Source organism: Pygocentrus nattereri, chromosome 26 (assembly GCF_015220715.1).
Source record: "Pygocentrus nattereri isolate fPygNat1 chromosome 26, fPygNat1.pri, whole genome shotgun sequence".
NCBI classification, from domain to species: Eukaryota; Metazoa; Chordata; class Actinopteri; order Characiformes; family Serrasalmidae; genus Pygocentrus; species Pygocentrus nattereri.
This window is the reverse complement of record NC_051236.1, coordinates 13,146,438-13,163,126: the sequence shown is the minus strand read 5'-3', so window position 1 is coordinate 13,163,126 and position 16,689 is coordinate 13,146,438. Positions and strand designations below refer to the sequence as shown.

Genomic DNA, 16,689 nt, shown 5'->3' with positions numbered 1-16,689 from the left:
TAAAAGGAAACAGAAGCCACAATGAACTCTGTTTGACCTGCAGTCCAGTTTTTCAATCTTCTAAGCAGAGGCCTGCGCCTAGTATTACTAACTCATCATACTAACTCAGCAGACTCTTGCCAACTTCCCTGCTTAAAGGAAGGTTTTACCCCAAATATAGTCAGTCAGCCAGGGCATGTTGGCATTGAAATTTTGCTTCTTTATTTTAGCACTGCAGCTGTGAGGCTAATGAACTAGCAGTTTAATGCTTAAAAAGCACTGTTTGTGTAGTTTCTGAAACTATATGACATGCTGTTATCTATCTAGAAGAAAAGTACAGGCAAAAGTCAGGCTTTAGCATGAATGCTACTATTGTTACTATCTACATGATGTCAATTTTTCTAGATAACCATAAGTGATACAGTGTCCAAAAACACGTAAGCAAGTCTAGTAAGCAAGGTGGGGCTTCCATTGGCATCTCCAGGACAAAACCACAGAAGGAAACTTCAGATGTCTTGACTGATCAACTGCATTTTCAGTGAGTGGGAAATTGTGTCAATTAGAATTTTTTTTTTCTCATTTGTTCCTTTGATGTATATTTTTATTACACTACCTGGGGGTATACTGCTTGATCACTGGTACGGCCTATATTGGTGCCAAATCTTTGGTTTGCTCACTGAGATTTTCCTCAGTGTGTGCTGAGTAGAAAGTCCCTATAAGAAATAAATAGAGCAAGCATAGATTTAGTGCCATTCTGTGAGCTAGCTTATAAAAGTTGAATATGGTTATAAGATCAGAAAGTGGAAAGCTTCCATCTAGCTGAAAGGTGCTAAAACTTGTTTTGCCGTTCACTCTCTGTTGCCTGACAAGGACCAGCTGCCTTATGCAAAGCAATAGCAGCTTATTTCTGTAACCATAGTGTTATTCACTGAGCCACTTGACAAATCGTCTTCCCATGTGAGGTCCAATAATACAAGCCAAATTCAACAAACATATGACAACAGTACTGTTGTTTGTTGTGTTTGACAGAGTGTGATCAATCTTAAACTTTGTAATCCATGCATTTAAACACTCTTTTTTTACCAGTACTTTCAGTTTGCGAAATGACTTTTAATCATTCTGGGTTGTATCTTATGGCTTTAGAACTTTTAGCATAAGCTTCTGGGTGAATGAGAGCTCTTGTACAGTGTATTTGGGCTGAGACACTTAAGCTTGTTTGGAAGCATTATGTCTGCTTTTCTGTGTAAACACGTCACTGAATAAAAGTCTTGTTGATACTCAAGTGGATGTATGACAATAAAGATACATGAGAGGTGATTAATCTTGAACTCATTTAGGTCAGTACTGTCATTTGCCAGCAGTAAATAGTCCATCAAATATTGGCTTTGAGCATTGACCCTTGGACACCACTTAAGTCAGTGAGTCAGTCCTTTTAATATGAGAAAAGACTGAATATGTTGCACTGTATCCTTGTAACAAATACATTTGAACCTTGCGGAAAATATTTGGCAGAATGACATCTGGCCCAAATTTGCTTTCACTTCATTATCTAAGAACAATATTACATTTTTATGGTTGGTCAAAGGAAAGAAAAAGAAATAACACTTCTAGATGTTGGTTCCAGAATGCAACATGTTGTCATATATTCAGATCTGATGATAAACTTTATTTTTGCACACATGAAACAGGTGCCGGGTGAATGGATGGGTATTGCTGATATTATGGATGTGACTGCCAGGGCTATTGCAGTCATGTGACAGAAGGTAACACATGTAAGAGTATTTATGCTCTCACACTTGTTGGCCAGGATCAGAAGGAGCTGGCAGCTCACAACATCTGGGGATATTAAGTTATGAGCTCACTGGCAGAAGCAAAGAGTTGCAAATTAATATCTTGGCAGTTGTGTTGTGACTCAAAGAACTGACCTTCTGGAATGTTAATTTTTTTTTTACAAAAAAACCCCAGTAAAACAATGGTAAACAGAACAAAAAACATCCCGCATTTAACATCCTAGATTGACTAGCCTATGACTGGCCTATGATTGGTCAGCCTATGATTACTTAATCTATGATTAGTTAGCGTGTGACTGGTTAGCCTGTGATTGGTTGTGGTCTGTAATTTGTTCACTTGTGACTGGTTATCCTATGATTGGTTATAGCTTGTGATTAGTTAGTCTAAGATTAGGTTATAGTCTGTCATTTATTAGCCTGTGATTGGCTATAGCCTGTGATCAGTTAGCCTAAGACTGGCTATAGTCTGTAATTTCTTAGCCTATCATTAGTTAGCTTGTGACTGGTTGTAGTCTGTGATTAGTTAGCCTATGATTCATCAGCCATTGGTTAAGCTGTTGATTGATTAGCCCACGTTTGGTTATAGTCTGTGATTGGTTAACCTGTGAACGCCTATGAATTTTTAGCCTATAACTGGTCAGTCTCTGCATAAAAATAGGCATTTATGTGTATAACGTATGACTATCCTTCATGTGTTAGTAGTAGTAGCAATAATGTTGTATCGAATTGTTATATTGCATTGAGTTGATGTTTGAGTGTTTGGCTACCCAACTCCACCAGCAGAAACTGCTTTGGTCTATATCCAGGCAGCTCTGGGAAACCAGAAGAGATGGTACACTTCAATTCCAGTTAGCCCTGTTCATCATCGGTCACATCACCTTGTCTACTAAAGGACATGCAAAAGCTCAGCTGAAACAGGGCTTTCAGCAACATCGGCATTTGTTTCCTTTCCTGAATGCTAAACAGCAGAAGGTGGTGATGTGCTGCAAGCGTTGTTTTGGGGCAAACTGATGTAGAACAGGAAGACTGAGAGGACACCACCCTCTTCATGTTTGGCCTAAAATAATTGGGAAGCAGACAGAAATTAGAAACATGCACAGCAAAACTGATTTTCAAGTCCAGATAATTTTGGACCTAAATGAGCATTGATGCCCTTTGGAAAAGTAACCATTATCCTAACATTAACCCTAACCCTAATACTAATACTAAAGTGAAGTAGGACTGTGTGTGTAAGGCTGAATTTGTTATAGGCGTGCCAGTTGCTATGGCTACCTTTGAAATGAGTCCACTGTCTAAGAATGGTCAAATACCGCCACCTAGTGATACCAGAAGATAACAACTATTGAGTAGGACTGTGCCTAGTCATGACGTAAGAAAAAAAGGCCTGCTACTGGAGAGATTTCCCGATCAAATCATAGAGAGATATGCAATCAACAACAGTGAGAGGAAATATGCATTTAAACTGTGTTTGTTTCCATTATCATAATCTGTCAGTCTTTGCATTTAAAAATAAATAAATAAATAAATATTATACTAGTATAATATACAATAATACTAGTATTATTGGCATAATACAAATGAATCATTTTCAAGACAGCCGAGTGTAACAAAGTGAAACATATATTGCATATACTGTGTTTTCTTATAAATATATTAACACTGCTCAATTTTAGGTACAGTTTTGTAGAATTCAAGGTAATTGTTTTGCCCTCAATTCTAACTGCTTTTACAGTTCAACTGCTTATAAATGTTAATACATTAGCCCTAGCAGATGAATCCAGAATCAAGCTTATGCAAGCAATGAGACATCCATTCATGCATAATGTTTCCTGGGAATTTATTTTCATAGATGTTCTGCCTGCTCACATTTAACATGGCTTACTTCTTTTTGCATGTGTTGAATAATGACACCAAATTAGCTTTGGAAAACAGCACATCTGTTCATGCACTACTAGAAAAATCTGTTTTTTTAAACCTTTCAAAGAAGAAGCACAGTTCTTGTGTGTCACTCTGAAATGTCAGCTGCGTACAATAACCTGATGTGGCCTTGAATAGCAATTAATTTGTTTTATTTTCAATTTTATAAACACAGCAACAGATTTTTAGCTGTCCATGCAAGAAGAACCAAGTAAACAAACAAAGAAAACATTCCTTACAGTGAAATAAACAAACAAGGAAATCGTACAAATGAATCTGTGCCCGTCCCCAGGCCAAGTAGGAGGAATTTCTGGGTTTTGGCTGAAGTCCATGCAGCTTGAAGAACACTGATTTCAAATGGTGCTAGATTACCAATCACTCTATGGCACCATCTGAATTCAGCTTCTTAAAGCAGCTCAGTTCAGTGGGAACTCTTCACGTTGTTACATCCATCCCGCAGCAGACAGCACTGCAGAGAAAAATGACAGCATGTAAGAGCGAGGAATCAAATGGCCGATGGAGGATCACTGAAGCCTCATAAAACCATACATCTTATAATACAATTACTGCTTGACGTCTCTAGTCTTTGTTGTAAGAAATCAATTAAAACCATAATCTTTTCAAGTTAAGATTCTTCTTAGCATTAGCTTGTTTTTCAGTAATCCTTTTAAACATGCGAAGGCCTCTTCAGTGTTTGCAAGTAAGGATTAATGAGATTGATGCACGCCAAACAGATCAAGTAAAAAATACATTCTACACAATAACATCCTTTTAACTGCTTGATGTATCACAAGGCTTAAAACAAAGGAAGCTTAAGCACCTCTTATCAGCCTAAGCCTGGTTGGTATTCTTATCAATAACTGAATATGACTGTAGCTTTTTAACGCTGCATGATTGTAATTAATTATCTGTGGACGCTTTCTTTATATGACATAAGGTCTCGTTAATAAACCGCTTCCATGTAATCTGACCTTTCTCTGTTTACACTGAATAGCTGCTTTAATGCGCTGGCACTGCTGTCTCACAGAGATTGTTCTAGAAGCATCGTGAGAGGAAAAACCAGGTCATGAGGAGAAAGGTTGTGTGCGTATGTGCGTACAAGCCTTTGTCAGGCTGTGGGTGGTGAGATGGGGTGGTTGGAAAGGGAAGCAAAGGGAAAGGAAAAGATGGAGAGCTGGCGCTGCAAATGAGGGCATTTGTTTACACTTTCTCGGATCAGTTTAGTTCTTGCTCTGCTGCCTCAGTGCTGGACCTCTTGTGTAATGCCCATCCAACTCTTAAAGGAACAGACTCCTTGTTTAGGCTTTGCCAGTAATGCAGAACTGCTGGAAATCGCACCAATTCAAAAGCACTTCTGCACTACAACTGCAGTCTACTCTAGTAACAGCAAAGCAAGAGTCTGTTTCTTCCATTACATCCCAACACAAATACGACAGTTTTGTTGCATCACCAATAGTAGATTTAAAGACACCAAGTAAACTATTATAGTAATATTTGTTCAGATGTTTTAAGGCAAACCTACAGTATAATTATTCTACACTTAGTTCATCTGATTATTGTTGTCCCTCCAAACAGATCCGTGGGCTAAAATGTCATAGGACGCTTGTGATTAGTCAGCTGGTGTGTGTGTAAGAAGCACAGGTGACACTCACAAATACATGGTTAATCCTCTTATAGATTAGGGCTCTTGCTTTATACATGACTGGCAGCTAGTTAAATGACAGACCCTAAGAAAACTGTGTAGCAAGCTCCCTAAGAAGGTGTTTCCAAAAGCATTATATATACAGTCCTGTGCAAAAGTCAGAGACCACCCTTCATTACTTTAATTTTCAGTCAAAAAGGCTGCTACTCAGTTTGCAGAAAACATAGATTTAACAGAAAACAATTTCATTTATTTAACAGAAAATTACACAGAAGCCATAACAACTAAATATCATATTTTTTGTGCTCCCTTTGCATTCATTACGGCTTCCATCCTTTTGGGAGATTTGCATGAAGTTGGTTGCATTTTCTTCTTCTCGCCGTCCATTTAGACACATTCAGTGATGCTGAGGTCTGGACTCTGCGGTGGTCAGTGCATAGTTCTGAGAAGACCAGCAGCTTCTTTGTTTGATGGTGACTGTTTTGGTGGTCTACCAGGTCTTGCATGGTTGTTAGGAGTTCCATTTTGTCTGTTTTTTTCCTTCTTTATATAGTGGATTATCTTGTATCTTATCGTCTCATCTCTTCAATAATGCGTAACTTGTACTTGCTTGACATTTGGCGACATGTTTGAAGTGATTTCAGTAATTTGTTCTAAATGACTGTAGAAAGCTCTAATCATATTTTACACAGATTAGTTTGGCTGTAGAATATCTCCAAAATAACTATTTTAATGTCTTCTGCTAAGACCTCTAAGAAAATAAACTAAACAAATCAAAACCCCTACAATTCATAATTGATTTACGAAAAAAGCCCACAGTTCAGCATCGAAGCATACATGACTTCATCCTCCCTGCCCTCTTTAGCTTTATATGATGCAGCCAGATGACTAGTTTTGACTATACCCAAGGTTTCCACGAAAGAGCGTAAATGAGAGACCCATGGTTTCAACATTTATTAGAACATTCAATACTCCCTATATATATATATATTTATATATATATATATATATATATATATATATATATATATATGTGTGTGTGTATGTGTATATATATATATATATATATATATATAAAAAATCTCAAAATATAAAATATACATGATCAAACACAGACTGTAAACAACCTGTAAACAAGAGAACCACATTATGTAACCCGAACTGACATAAAACGTAACCTTGTTGTGTCGACATATCCCAAGCACTGAGAGACTGCATCTTGGATTCTCATTCGTACCTAGATTTTAAAGCCCTTGCTATCAAGGGCTCCAAAGTGGGTTTCAAATTAGAGGATGTCATAAAATCCTACAAGCTCGTGACTGACAATCAAGCTTGCACTGAAGTGTAGCTTGTTATTGTGCAAGCATAACATGGTTGACTCAGTCTAATTAGCTTGACTGAGCCTGATACTTAGCAGTGACAAAGTGTGCCTGCTTCTCTGAAATGACGCTTTTGTGCCAGGCCTATAAATATAACTGGTGTTAACTTTAATGTGGCCGGAGAACAGTCCCAGCCGGCCTCCCCCAGCGGCACAGCTTTCACCATTCTGTTTACCTCTCCCAGCAATGCACTGGGATTAGTGGACACTAAAATTATATCACAAAATTAAATGATGTGTCCGGCGCAAACACAGCATTGCATAATAGACTGGCTTCAGCAGCAAAAACATTACGCAGGCTTGTTCGTGAACGCGGACAACAGCGGCCTCTGGCGGGCAGACGGAACAGTGCGCTGCAGTTTTGTTTACCTACCCAGGGTAGTGCGTACTAGCACGCCAGCGTTACAACGTGTTGGACAGCGCCACAGGGCCACTGCCCAACTCAGGCTCTTTAACACAATAAACCAAAACAAAATCAGGACTGTTAGTTGTAGGCACAGAAATACGACATCCTGCTTCAAAAGCGGAATAAACGGCCAGCATCGTTGTGAATGAGCCACTGCGCAGATCTACTAGCATCACTAGCTAAAAAGCTGAGAAAGATACAAAACCCCAAACATGAAGTTGAAGTAGGTTACGGATTTCCTTCCACCTTAAATGGTGCAGCAGTTACTTACTGGCGCCTCAAAGAAAACGGAAAAAAATAGACTCAAAGCTGTTGTTGGGTTCGACTTTTCCGTTCCACCTTAATTGGTGCCGCAGTTACCTGCTGCACAGTTTAAGGTGGAGCGTTAAATTCGAATAAGCTGCCAACTTCAGCTTCGTTTTCCAAACTGCGTCATATTTTTTTTAGATGACCGTAGCAAAGGTTCATGAATTCAGACAAAACTGCAGTGCTGCGATGCGCAGCATCCTTCCCAGGGGCTGAACGACGCGCTCCCGCCGCGTTTCCACCGTAGCGCTTCACTGCGCCGTCGCTCTCTCCTCAGTGTGTGTGTGTGTGTGTGTTTGGAATCTCTTACGCAGGTGAAATTCCCCACGAGTCGCTACGGCTCCATCCCCCCTCTGACGCAGTCATATATCCGAGCATGGGCCCTGGGCCTGCTGGAGTGTTTCTCACAACATTTCGCAATCCCGTTTTAAAGTGCTCAGTCGCCACAGACAAAGCCAACCACCTTAGTTTTCTTCAACAGGCGGGTCACGCTAACCTCCCCCTCCGGTCTAAAAGGCTTTCAAGTGGCGGTAGACAGTTTTGTGTGATGGGTCAGTGACGGAGCATTTTAAACAGGTTTATAAACGAAGAAATGGACCTGCAGGAATTCTACTCACTTGGATGAGATGAACTGAAGCCCTTTCACTGTTTCGTGTCCCGCGATGCGCTCACTGCCACTTTTTTGGTATCTGACTCACTCTCATCTGCTGCTTCCATTCTTTAAGCAGAGCCTCTTTGCATCATTACAGGATCCCAATCGATTTTCCACAGCGCAACGCGCCAGCCCCACCCACAAAACACTCCCCCGGAGCCTGATTGGCCAGACCGGCACATCGGAATCACGTGTTACTGACGCATGTTTACAAACATTGGCTGGGGTCGCGTGGTAAAGACCCTTTCTGCTGTTGACTGCTGGAGAGGATTGCGGTTTAGCCTACAGAAAAAAAGATAAATGAAAGAAAGATTGTGTGCCTATAAGACTGGCAATCTTTAAGATTTCATGAATTCAGTCTTTCTGAATTCATAATCTACATTAGTTTGCTGTATATTTATTATTATTATTATTGTTATTATTTAATGGCATATATTTGCTGCTCAGCAGGGCAGATTGCGCAGAAATCTAGCCATTGTTCTCGCATGATGTCGCATCTATCCTTTTCCTGCAGTGTGTTTTTGTGCACACGAGGGGGCGCTGTTTGTCAAAAAAGAATATGGTCACTCCCATCATTGATTTATGTTCTGAGTTTTCCCTCCATATTTTATAATGTTTCATAAAATGGCCACATCCTGACAAAAGGCTTCTTCTTTTTCATTTTTATATGATTATTTGTATGCTCAATCTCTCTTTATCTATTAGAATTAATGGGCTCATATAATGGAAAACTGAATTTTACTTTGCGTGTTTGGTGTAGTATGTAAACCGTTGATAAAGTGTCTTAATATACTGTTCACTCCCCAGTTTATACAGTACATATGTGGAAACTCAGCTACAAAAACAGCCTGTCCTGAATACATTGTTTTTATGATGTCATAAAGGCTCATGCTTTGCTACATTTCCAGCTGTTCAGCCTACAGCAGCTCAGCTCTGCTTATACACACTGATGTTATAAAGAGTGTTTGCGCCTGGAACTGTTTTTTGAGTGAGAGCACAAAACAGGGCAGCCAATCAGAACAGAGGTAATTTATAATTCTAAGAGATAAAGAGGGGCTGGAAAAATGGTCATATAAAAATGTATTATGACCGTTTCCTGTTTAAAGAAAAAAAAACATGTTGTAACTGGACTTGCACAGAATACAGTAAAAATATTGAATATAGACCCTTTAAAGGCCATATATAAGCCCTGTTTTTATAAATGTACACATGATATGTATAAATGGCCTTTGTTCTGTATTGTGAGCTTAATTGTTTGTCAACACTCCTTATAACTTCATCATGAATGGGCCAAACTGATAAAAGCTGAATATAGGTAAATATATGCTAATAATTTGGTTTCCATTACATCACAAAAACAATGAATTAAAAACTGGCATTTTTTTCATCTTAGTTTGCACATATGGACTGTATGGACTGGGGAGTGAACAGTACGTCTTGAAACTTTAACAGTGCTTACAAAACTCCTTCATTGATGTGGCTGCTTTGAGAGACCAACATAACATGTTATAAAGTTGTAAATGTGGATGGCATGTTGAGAGCAGCATGTAGAGTATACATATGATGTAAGGTTGTAAAAATGAAGGAGGAAGTATCTGTTTTGAATCGAGCCATTCCTATCGCATTCATTCAAACAGGGTTTATATAGCCTGCAGTTTGTCATGTGGGCGTGTGGTGAGGTCATGTGGTTTGAGAAGATAGGAACAGGAGGTCTGGAATTCTTAAACTTTTTTGACATGTGAAATAGGTCTGGGTCCAAAGAAATGAAGCCATTGTGGGATGCTAATCAGCGGCCTGGGGGGAGGATGTTAAAGCTGCACTATGTAAGATTTAGGGGTTTGGAGACCTCTCAGGTGGATATGTGTAATTGCATTCAATGTACAAATTGCATGCAAGAACAAATTGTAACGTTGGTTGTGCTTTGGACCCCTTCTCCCAGCTGATGAGTCTGATGATTGGAGGGTGTTGAAAGAGTGTACCAAGAGAACTCAGTCAGAACATGGTGAAAGTCCTGTCTTCCTTCAAAAATAAGTGATTTATCTGCTGTTGTCATCATATGTTCATCAGTATAATGTTGATTTTGCATTTGAGGCCTAAACATTGAGCTGGGCTTTCCTTTTGAGGCAATATGTGTGACATTAATGCATAAAGACGTATGACATGATCCTGTGAAATCTGACCTCACACTTCTAACTTTTTAGTTATTATTTCAGACTTTAGAGGCTTTTCATGTATTTTATTCCTTTGTTACTTTCCATTTTAACCAAAACCATCTAATATAGACCACCGAACACCACACCTGTTTTATCAACGGATTTTTGTAATTTTCACACCATTTCAGACCATGTCTGCATCTCTTGTGACATTTAATGTGAAATTCATTGGCAGCCTTGCATTGGTATTTGTTGCCCTGAAGGTGGTTGTTGCCCTGGTTTCTCATTGTCATATTCCATTTGCATCTTGCTTACTAGTTTGACTGGATTGCTTGTATATCCTATGTACTTTATGTCCATGTTAATAAGCGTCAACCTCTGGACCTCTTAAAGTACACATAAAGACGGAAAGAGAGACACAGAAAGCGTTTCCTGTTGTGTGGAGCTAATGTGTTCTCCCTGAGGAACATGGCTGCCGGGGGCATGGGAACAGGCCGGTGTTGTTATGGACGCTGTGTGAGCTGAGCATTGGGCAGCCCTCTGGTTAGGCCTCTAGGAATAAAGATATGGCACAGAGTGGCCTGACTAGGAGAGTTTGTGCTATCCAATTACATAACGTGAGCCTGTGGACCATGCAGCCACTAAAACATCTTTATATAGTTCCCACTTACTTTTAACTACATATTTTTCCCCTTACATTCATCAGGCCTTATGTGTAGAAGGCTCATATGACTCATCTCTAGATATAACGGTGCTTATGTAATTCTTGTACACATGTATAATGATTCTTAAGTAGAAATAATTGTATCTCAAGATTAGGTTCTTACGTTTTTATATGCTTTAAACTTATAGTGAAGTTTTGATAAGCTGTAATCCTTAATATAGTGTTTTTTTCTGACTATGAGGCAAATGAACACCTTTTCATTTCTGAAGAACTTGCATTGGTCTTCCCAAATATTCTCAGGCTGGGAAACCATTACATAACAATTTCCTAAGTGAAGTAACCTCTCTGTCTGCATCATTAGGACTACAATTATGTCTTTACATGGTGTCTTATTTGTCTGAACTGCTTGGAAAATGACTCATAAAGCAGCTAATAGTAAAGTTGTCAGTGTTTTGAAAAAGGTTTGTTCAGGATAATATTTTCCTCATGGTGTAATGGCTGGTATCAGAAATGATGTGAAATAGTAAAATTTCCAGTTGCCTTCCTATAAAAACAAGGACTGATACATTTACAATCAGTATCTCACTGTGGGCTGTGTGCTAAAAATACAATTTTTTCCCATGTCCATATAATTAACTTTGAAATTTACATTTCTACATTTCTGGCATTTGGCTTGTATTTTTAGCACACAGCCCACAGTGAGATACTGATTGTAAATGTATCAGTCCTTGTTTTTATAGGCAGGCAACTGGAATGCAAAAAATTCCATGGTTTATGCTTTTCTCTACACCTATTGGCTGCTGACTGTTCTTCTCTTTTTTTCTGGATCTTTTCTGGTGCAGGCCCTTCTATGATCTGAGTTCATCTCATGTTTTGATGAGACGGTATTTCGCTGCAGTGATTCTTTCTTCTTCTTTCTATGTGATAAATACAGCAGCACAGTGTATTCAACTCTGATTCCCTTCAGTGTAGCTTTGTGCAGGACTGAGCCCAACACAGCTTCAGGGTGCAAAATCCATATGGATCTATTTAAAATCATATATTAGGCTTACTTGCAGCAAGTTTTTTGTCTCTTTAAAATCAGTGGGAGAGCAGGGCACAACCTAATGTAAGGTAAAGTATAACATGGATGTAGAATGTCCTTTTGCAAGTTTCAATCTGCAAATGTTGACAGAATGTTGCAGTTGTGTCGCTTTTGGCTGAATTGTGAAATTCTATTTCGAACCTAAGTTTTCATTTGTAGCAGAGATTTGAAGGTTGCTTGAATAAAAAAAAACCTTCCAATTTTAAAAACATTTAGCAAAAAAACAAAATATGTAAGGTTGATGCCTACTCCCAAATTAGGCTTATGTATAGTAAGTTTTATGTCTCTTGTCAAGCCCTGCATCATCAGTCATCTAGTGTACCTTTGGTTCTTCCATATATTTTTCATTTTGTCTGAATAGTTTATATTTTATTGCACAGAAATAATTTTTGCATATTTTTTTTTCATTATCTTGTGGCAAAATATTGGAAAAGGGAAAGAAAATGATTCACTGTTTTGATGAAATTCAGTGTGAACTGAAGTCTTTCAACAGTTTTCTTGGAGCGTCTGTGTTGTCTCTGATTCCCGAGACTGCCAAAAGCATGTTTGCCCTTCTGTTTAACCCAACAACAGAGTAAAGCCTGTTTCATCTGTGGGACTTGATCGCTTTTTCACACTAGTACAGGCTTATACATGGACTGGAAAGCAAGCTAGGATACTGTATGTGTGTGTGTGTGTGTGTGTATGTGTGAGTGACTGTGTTTGTGAGAAAGTTAGAGAGAGAGAGAGAGGAGAGAGAGAGAGAGAGAGCTGCTCAAAATATGAACTAAAATTAGTTACGAAATGCTCTCATTTAATTCAGACAGTATGAAAATGTTTTTAGTTTTATTCCATAAATGAAAGAATTGGAAGCTCTGATGTAAATGATTAAAACATTAAAAAAAAACACTGCAAAGCAAACCCAATACAGACACATAATATAGTACACAAAGGAGTTAGACTGTCTACAGAGCAGAGCGTCTTCAAGAGGCCTATTCAGATTGCTTCACTTCAGCCAAGCAAATGCAAGTACTTTTTCACTTTGAGTTAAATGACACTGCTGTATTCTCTTAATCAGTTCTTCTGTCTTCGTGTCTGGGAAATAACGTTAGTGGCATCAGTGGTATAGATGGCCCATACACGCTCTGCCCAAAAATGTGCCAGATTGGACAAGCTTCACAGAACCCAAAGATCCCATTTAGATCATATCAGAAAATGCAACACATAGTTGTTAAATGGTTTGATAATGTTTCCAGTTTTTCTCAGCTGGTCTTTACTGTAGGAGCCATTCATTTACAGTCAGGGCTGCTGGGACCTGTGGGGAAGGTGAGCAGGCATTTGACTCACCACTTTTTAAAGTATTGGGGCGACGACCCGTGTGACTCTGGCACATGAATTGCAGGGCATATTTTTATCCAAGCATCAGTGACATGATTGGTTGCATTCAAGTTGGTGAAGCAATCAGAAAAGAGGCTGATGTCAAGTAAGGTCTATTACTCCAGCTGATCATAATACACATAGGCGATAACCGTCAATATGTTTATATTTTTATGGTGGCAAATGTGAGAGTAGCAGAGCACTTGCCTCCCTGCAAAATTGGTGCAGACTTTAGAAAATGGACTGAGTTTAAAAACGGCCTGATGGTCTTTAGAGATGATAGCAGAGTGTGAACTCAGTGAAGTGCAGGGTCAAAACAAACAGTGATGCTGTTCATAAGGTTTTTAAAGACATCTTTTTAGCATGACAATAAAGGTAGTTTTAGTCAGTGGCATAACTGCATTTTCTTTTTTCTGGAAACAATAAATTCTGCCCTACCACTTTTAAAGTTGTGGCACCACCCCTGCTGTTCATGTGATTTTGACTAGTGAAAAATGTTGCTTTTGTACTGATTTGACTTTATTTGACTGAAAACTAGTTAAACTGCTGGTTACAAAATTACCTGACTAAACATTTTCACAGTGTATACTCTTAGCAAGAAAGGATCTGTGTAGTACCAAAAAAGTTCTATAACAGTTTGATGCTGTATAGAACCGTTTTTTAAGAAATACAACAGAGAACGTTTTAAACCACTGATGAGTTCACGTATGCTGTTTGAGTGTTCACAGTTCTATACACGCTCTATAAAAGGTGCTACAAAGGGTTGTTTGATTGACGCCATGGAAGAACCATTTTGAATTCCCAAAGAATCTCTTTTGTAAATGAGATGTGTGAATATGAAGAATGTTTTTAAAGTTCTTTAAACCTTTTATTAAGCTTGTTCATTCTCACAAATGTAATTAAAAAATTGTTGTTTCAGGAACCGTAAATGACTCTTCCATGGCATCATGTAAAGAACCTTTTGTGGAACCATTAACAGTGTATATCTGTTGTCTTTAAAAAAAAAAGAACATTTTTCAAGAATGCACCTAAAAAAACAACAAAACAGATTGGAAACAACAGTGATGAATTGGCCACCGTGCTTTTTTTTCTCAGTTTCAAGAAAAACAGTAGATTGGTACCATTAAAATGATGAGAAATAATATTTAAAAAATGTCTAAATTGTATAAAATAACGATAATTTGAAATGAATTACATACCCTTAATATACAAGTTATGTGCTACCATTTCCCATTAGGTTGAATAGGATTTGTTGTGAACTTTGCAAAAGTAGCTACAAAACATGGATAGCTCAGTTGCTATGACACACCAAATTACTAGTTCAGAGCTCCATCAACAAGGGCCTCTTGAAGCAAACTGACAGTTGACCTATTCACTGATCTTTCTCACTGAGAACTGCTAACCTTCTGACATCTTCACATCTCAGCTTTGACTCATAGCTCTTACCCAGAATCCTGATCCCATGATACAGACTGAAATAATAAAACACCTCGTGAATGGGGTTCTACAGGCCTGCTTTATACAGAGCTGATATACTAATGATAGAAGAATGCACACATACAGTATCACAAGAATCCTGTTGTAAAACCTCCAATTGCTTAACACATGACTGAGGTTTAGATTATGAACAATGCAACATCCAAAACAATTACACATAAGCAATATAAAGACGTAAATACAAAAATAGATTATGTAAAAAAGACGATAATTACCTAGCTCAATCGTTTGCTGTTTACCTTTCACAATAGCCCTGTTTGGTTTAACACAAAGCACTCCTTTAGTCTGGAAGCAGAGCACTCTTAAAGCAAGTAAAAACACTATAAAATTACAGTCTGAAATTCAGCTTATGTAAGCTTAAGCTTCTACAACTATAAATATCCCTCTAATGCTAACAGATAAGAGAAAGATCCAGCATATGCAAATGGGTTGTTAGCATCAAAATTAACAGTGAGTTGGCTGATCCCTTTCTCCTCTATATCTCACATATGCCAGTTGGCAAAAGCTCATAGTGAGGAGCTGAAAACTTAAGTGCCTGGACGTCTTCCAAAAATGCTGTTGTTCCATTTCTTCATTACAGTGTGATGCCAGTGGAGCTAAAAGAAGAGGACTATTTGTGAAAGTGTTGGTTGGTCTTTCCATAATTCCATTCTATGTTCAAACTTTACTTAAATCCTAAAGTCTACAACTAATTCCTTCAACATGCTTTTCAAAATATGTTTTTATAACTCATACTAGTTAGTAGTATGAGTAGTATACTCATAGTCCAAAATACAATTTGATTAGTTTGACCTGCATGATAGAACAACTGTAGGGCTGCTTTCTTTATCAATAAATGTGACAGCCTGGCTGACCGTCCGGCACCGACCCATTTGCTAGCATTACCTACATGATATGAGTATTGACAGAATAATAGCATTGGCATTCAGTTCAGGAGGGCTAATCAAGGTACAAATGCAGTAATGAGAAATGTCTTTTTTTAAAAAGTGGGAATATTATGAAGTTGGACATTTACCCAGTAGATCTGAGTTTTAAAACATTTCAGCTGTGCTAACATTGGCAGTTTTTCAAGCTGAGCCATTCTTCTTTGGCTCAAGCAAAGGCTGGTGTAACCATTGTCATGTCTTCACAGTATATGTTGAGTCTTCGTTATCATTGTTATCTTCCACTGTTTAGTTTACACTCTCTGTATTGCCATCATGATCACTGGGATCTTCTTTACTCGTATCTTCTTCACAATCATCATTTAGTTGAAGTTGAGGTGACTGATAACCACAATTCTTCACATTCAGTATCAGATTCTAGGCTGATGGACCCAGATTTTACATCTGGGTATCAGCCACTGGTGTCTGGGTAGCGGAGTGGCCGTTGGTAGGTGGTAACTCTGGAGACTCTCCGTTACTGGTGGGCTTGTCTAGGGGTTCTTGAGGTGGGAGTGGGGCTACAGATAGTAGAGTGTTCCCCTGGTTCTGTTCATCCACCTGGAATGACTCTTCAGCCTGGATAGACAGAAGAAACACTGATTAGAAATGAGACATTACTTCAATAGTGAAGAGTCACTGATGTTTGATGACAATCAAACAAAACTGTAATTATCTGCTATTTTATCTGCTAGTACAGATAAAAATGTGTTTTTTTATAAGGCAGCAAGCTACAGGAGGCCTTGCCTTACAGTGATTTTATAATAATAATAATAATAATAATAATAATAAAATTGTATTTAATAAGCACCTTTAAAGACCCAAGGACACTGTACAATGAAAATCAAAGAAAATAATTTAAAAAGAAATTAAATTAAAAAGAAATTAAAACAGCATAGAAATATACAAAAGCAATACACATAATTAAAAAAAAAATCACAGTAC

General features: G+C 38.3%; 1 protein-coding gene across 2 annotated transcripts in view; it reads right to left on the bottom strand.

The window, feature by feature from the left end:
- Positions 1–12,779: 12,779 nt before the first annotated feature.
- The window catches only part of si:ch211-286o17.1 (hematopoietic progenitor cell antigen CD34), a 32,470-nt gene continuing 28,560 nt past the window's right edge, over positions 12,780–16,689 (bottom strand). For both annotated transcript variants that reach the window (XM_017697824.1, XM_017697825.1), the window contains exon 8: positions 12,780–16,323. In XM_017697824.1, the coding sequence (XP_017553313.1) occupies positions 16,147–16,323 (177 nt within the window). In that variant the 3' untranslated portion in view covers positions 12,780–16,146. The remainder of the gene's footprint in view (positions 16,324–16,689) is intronic.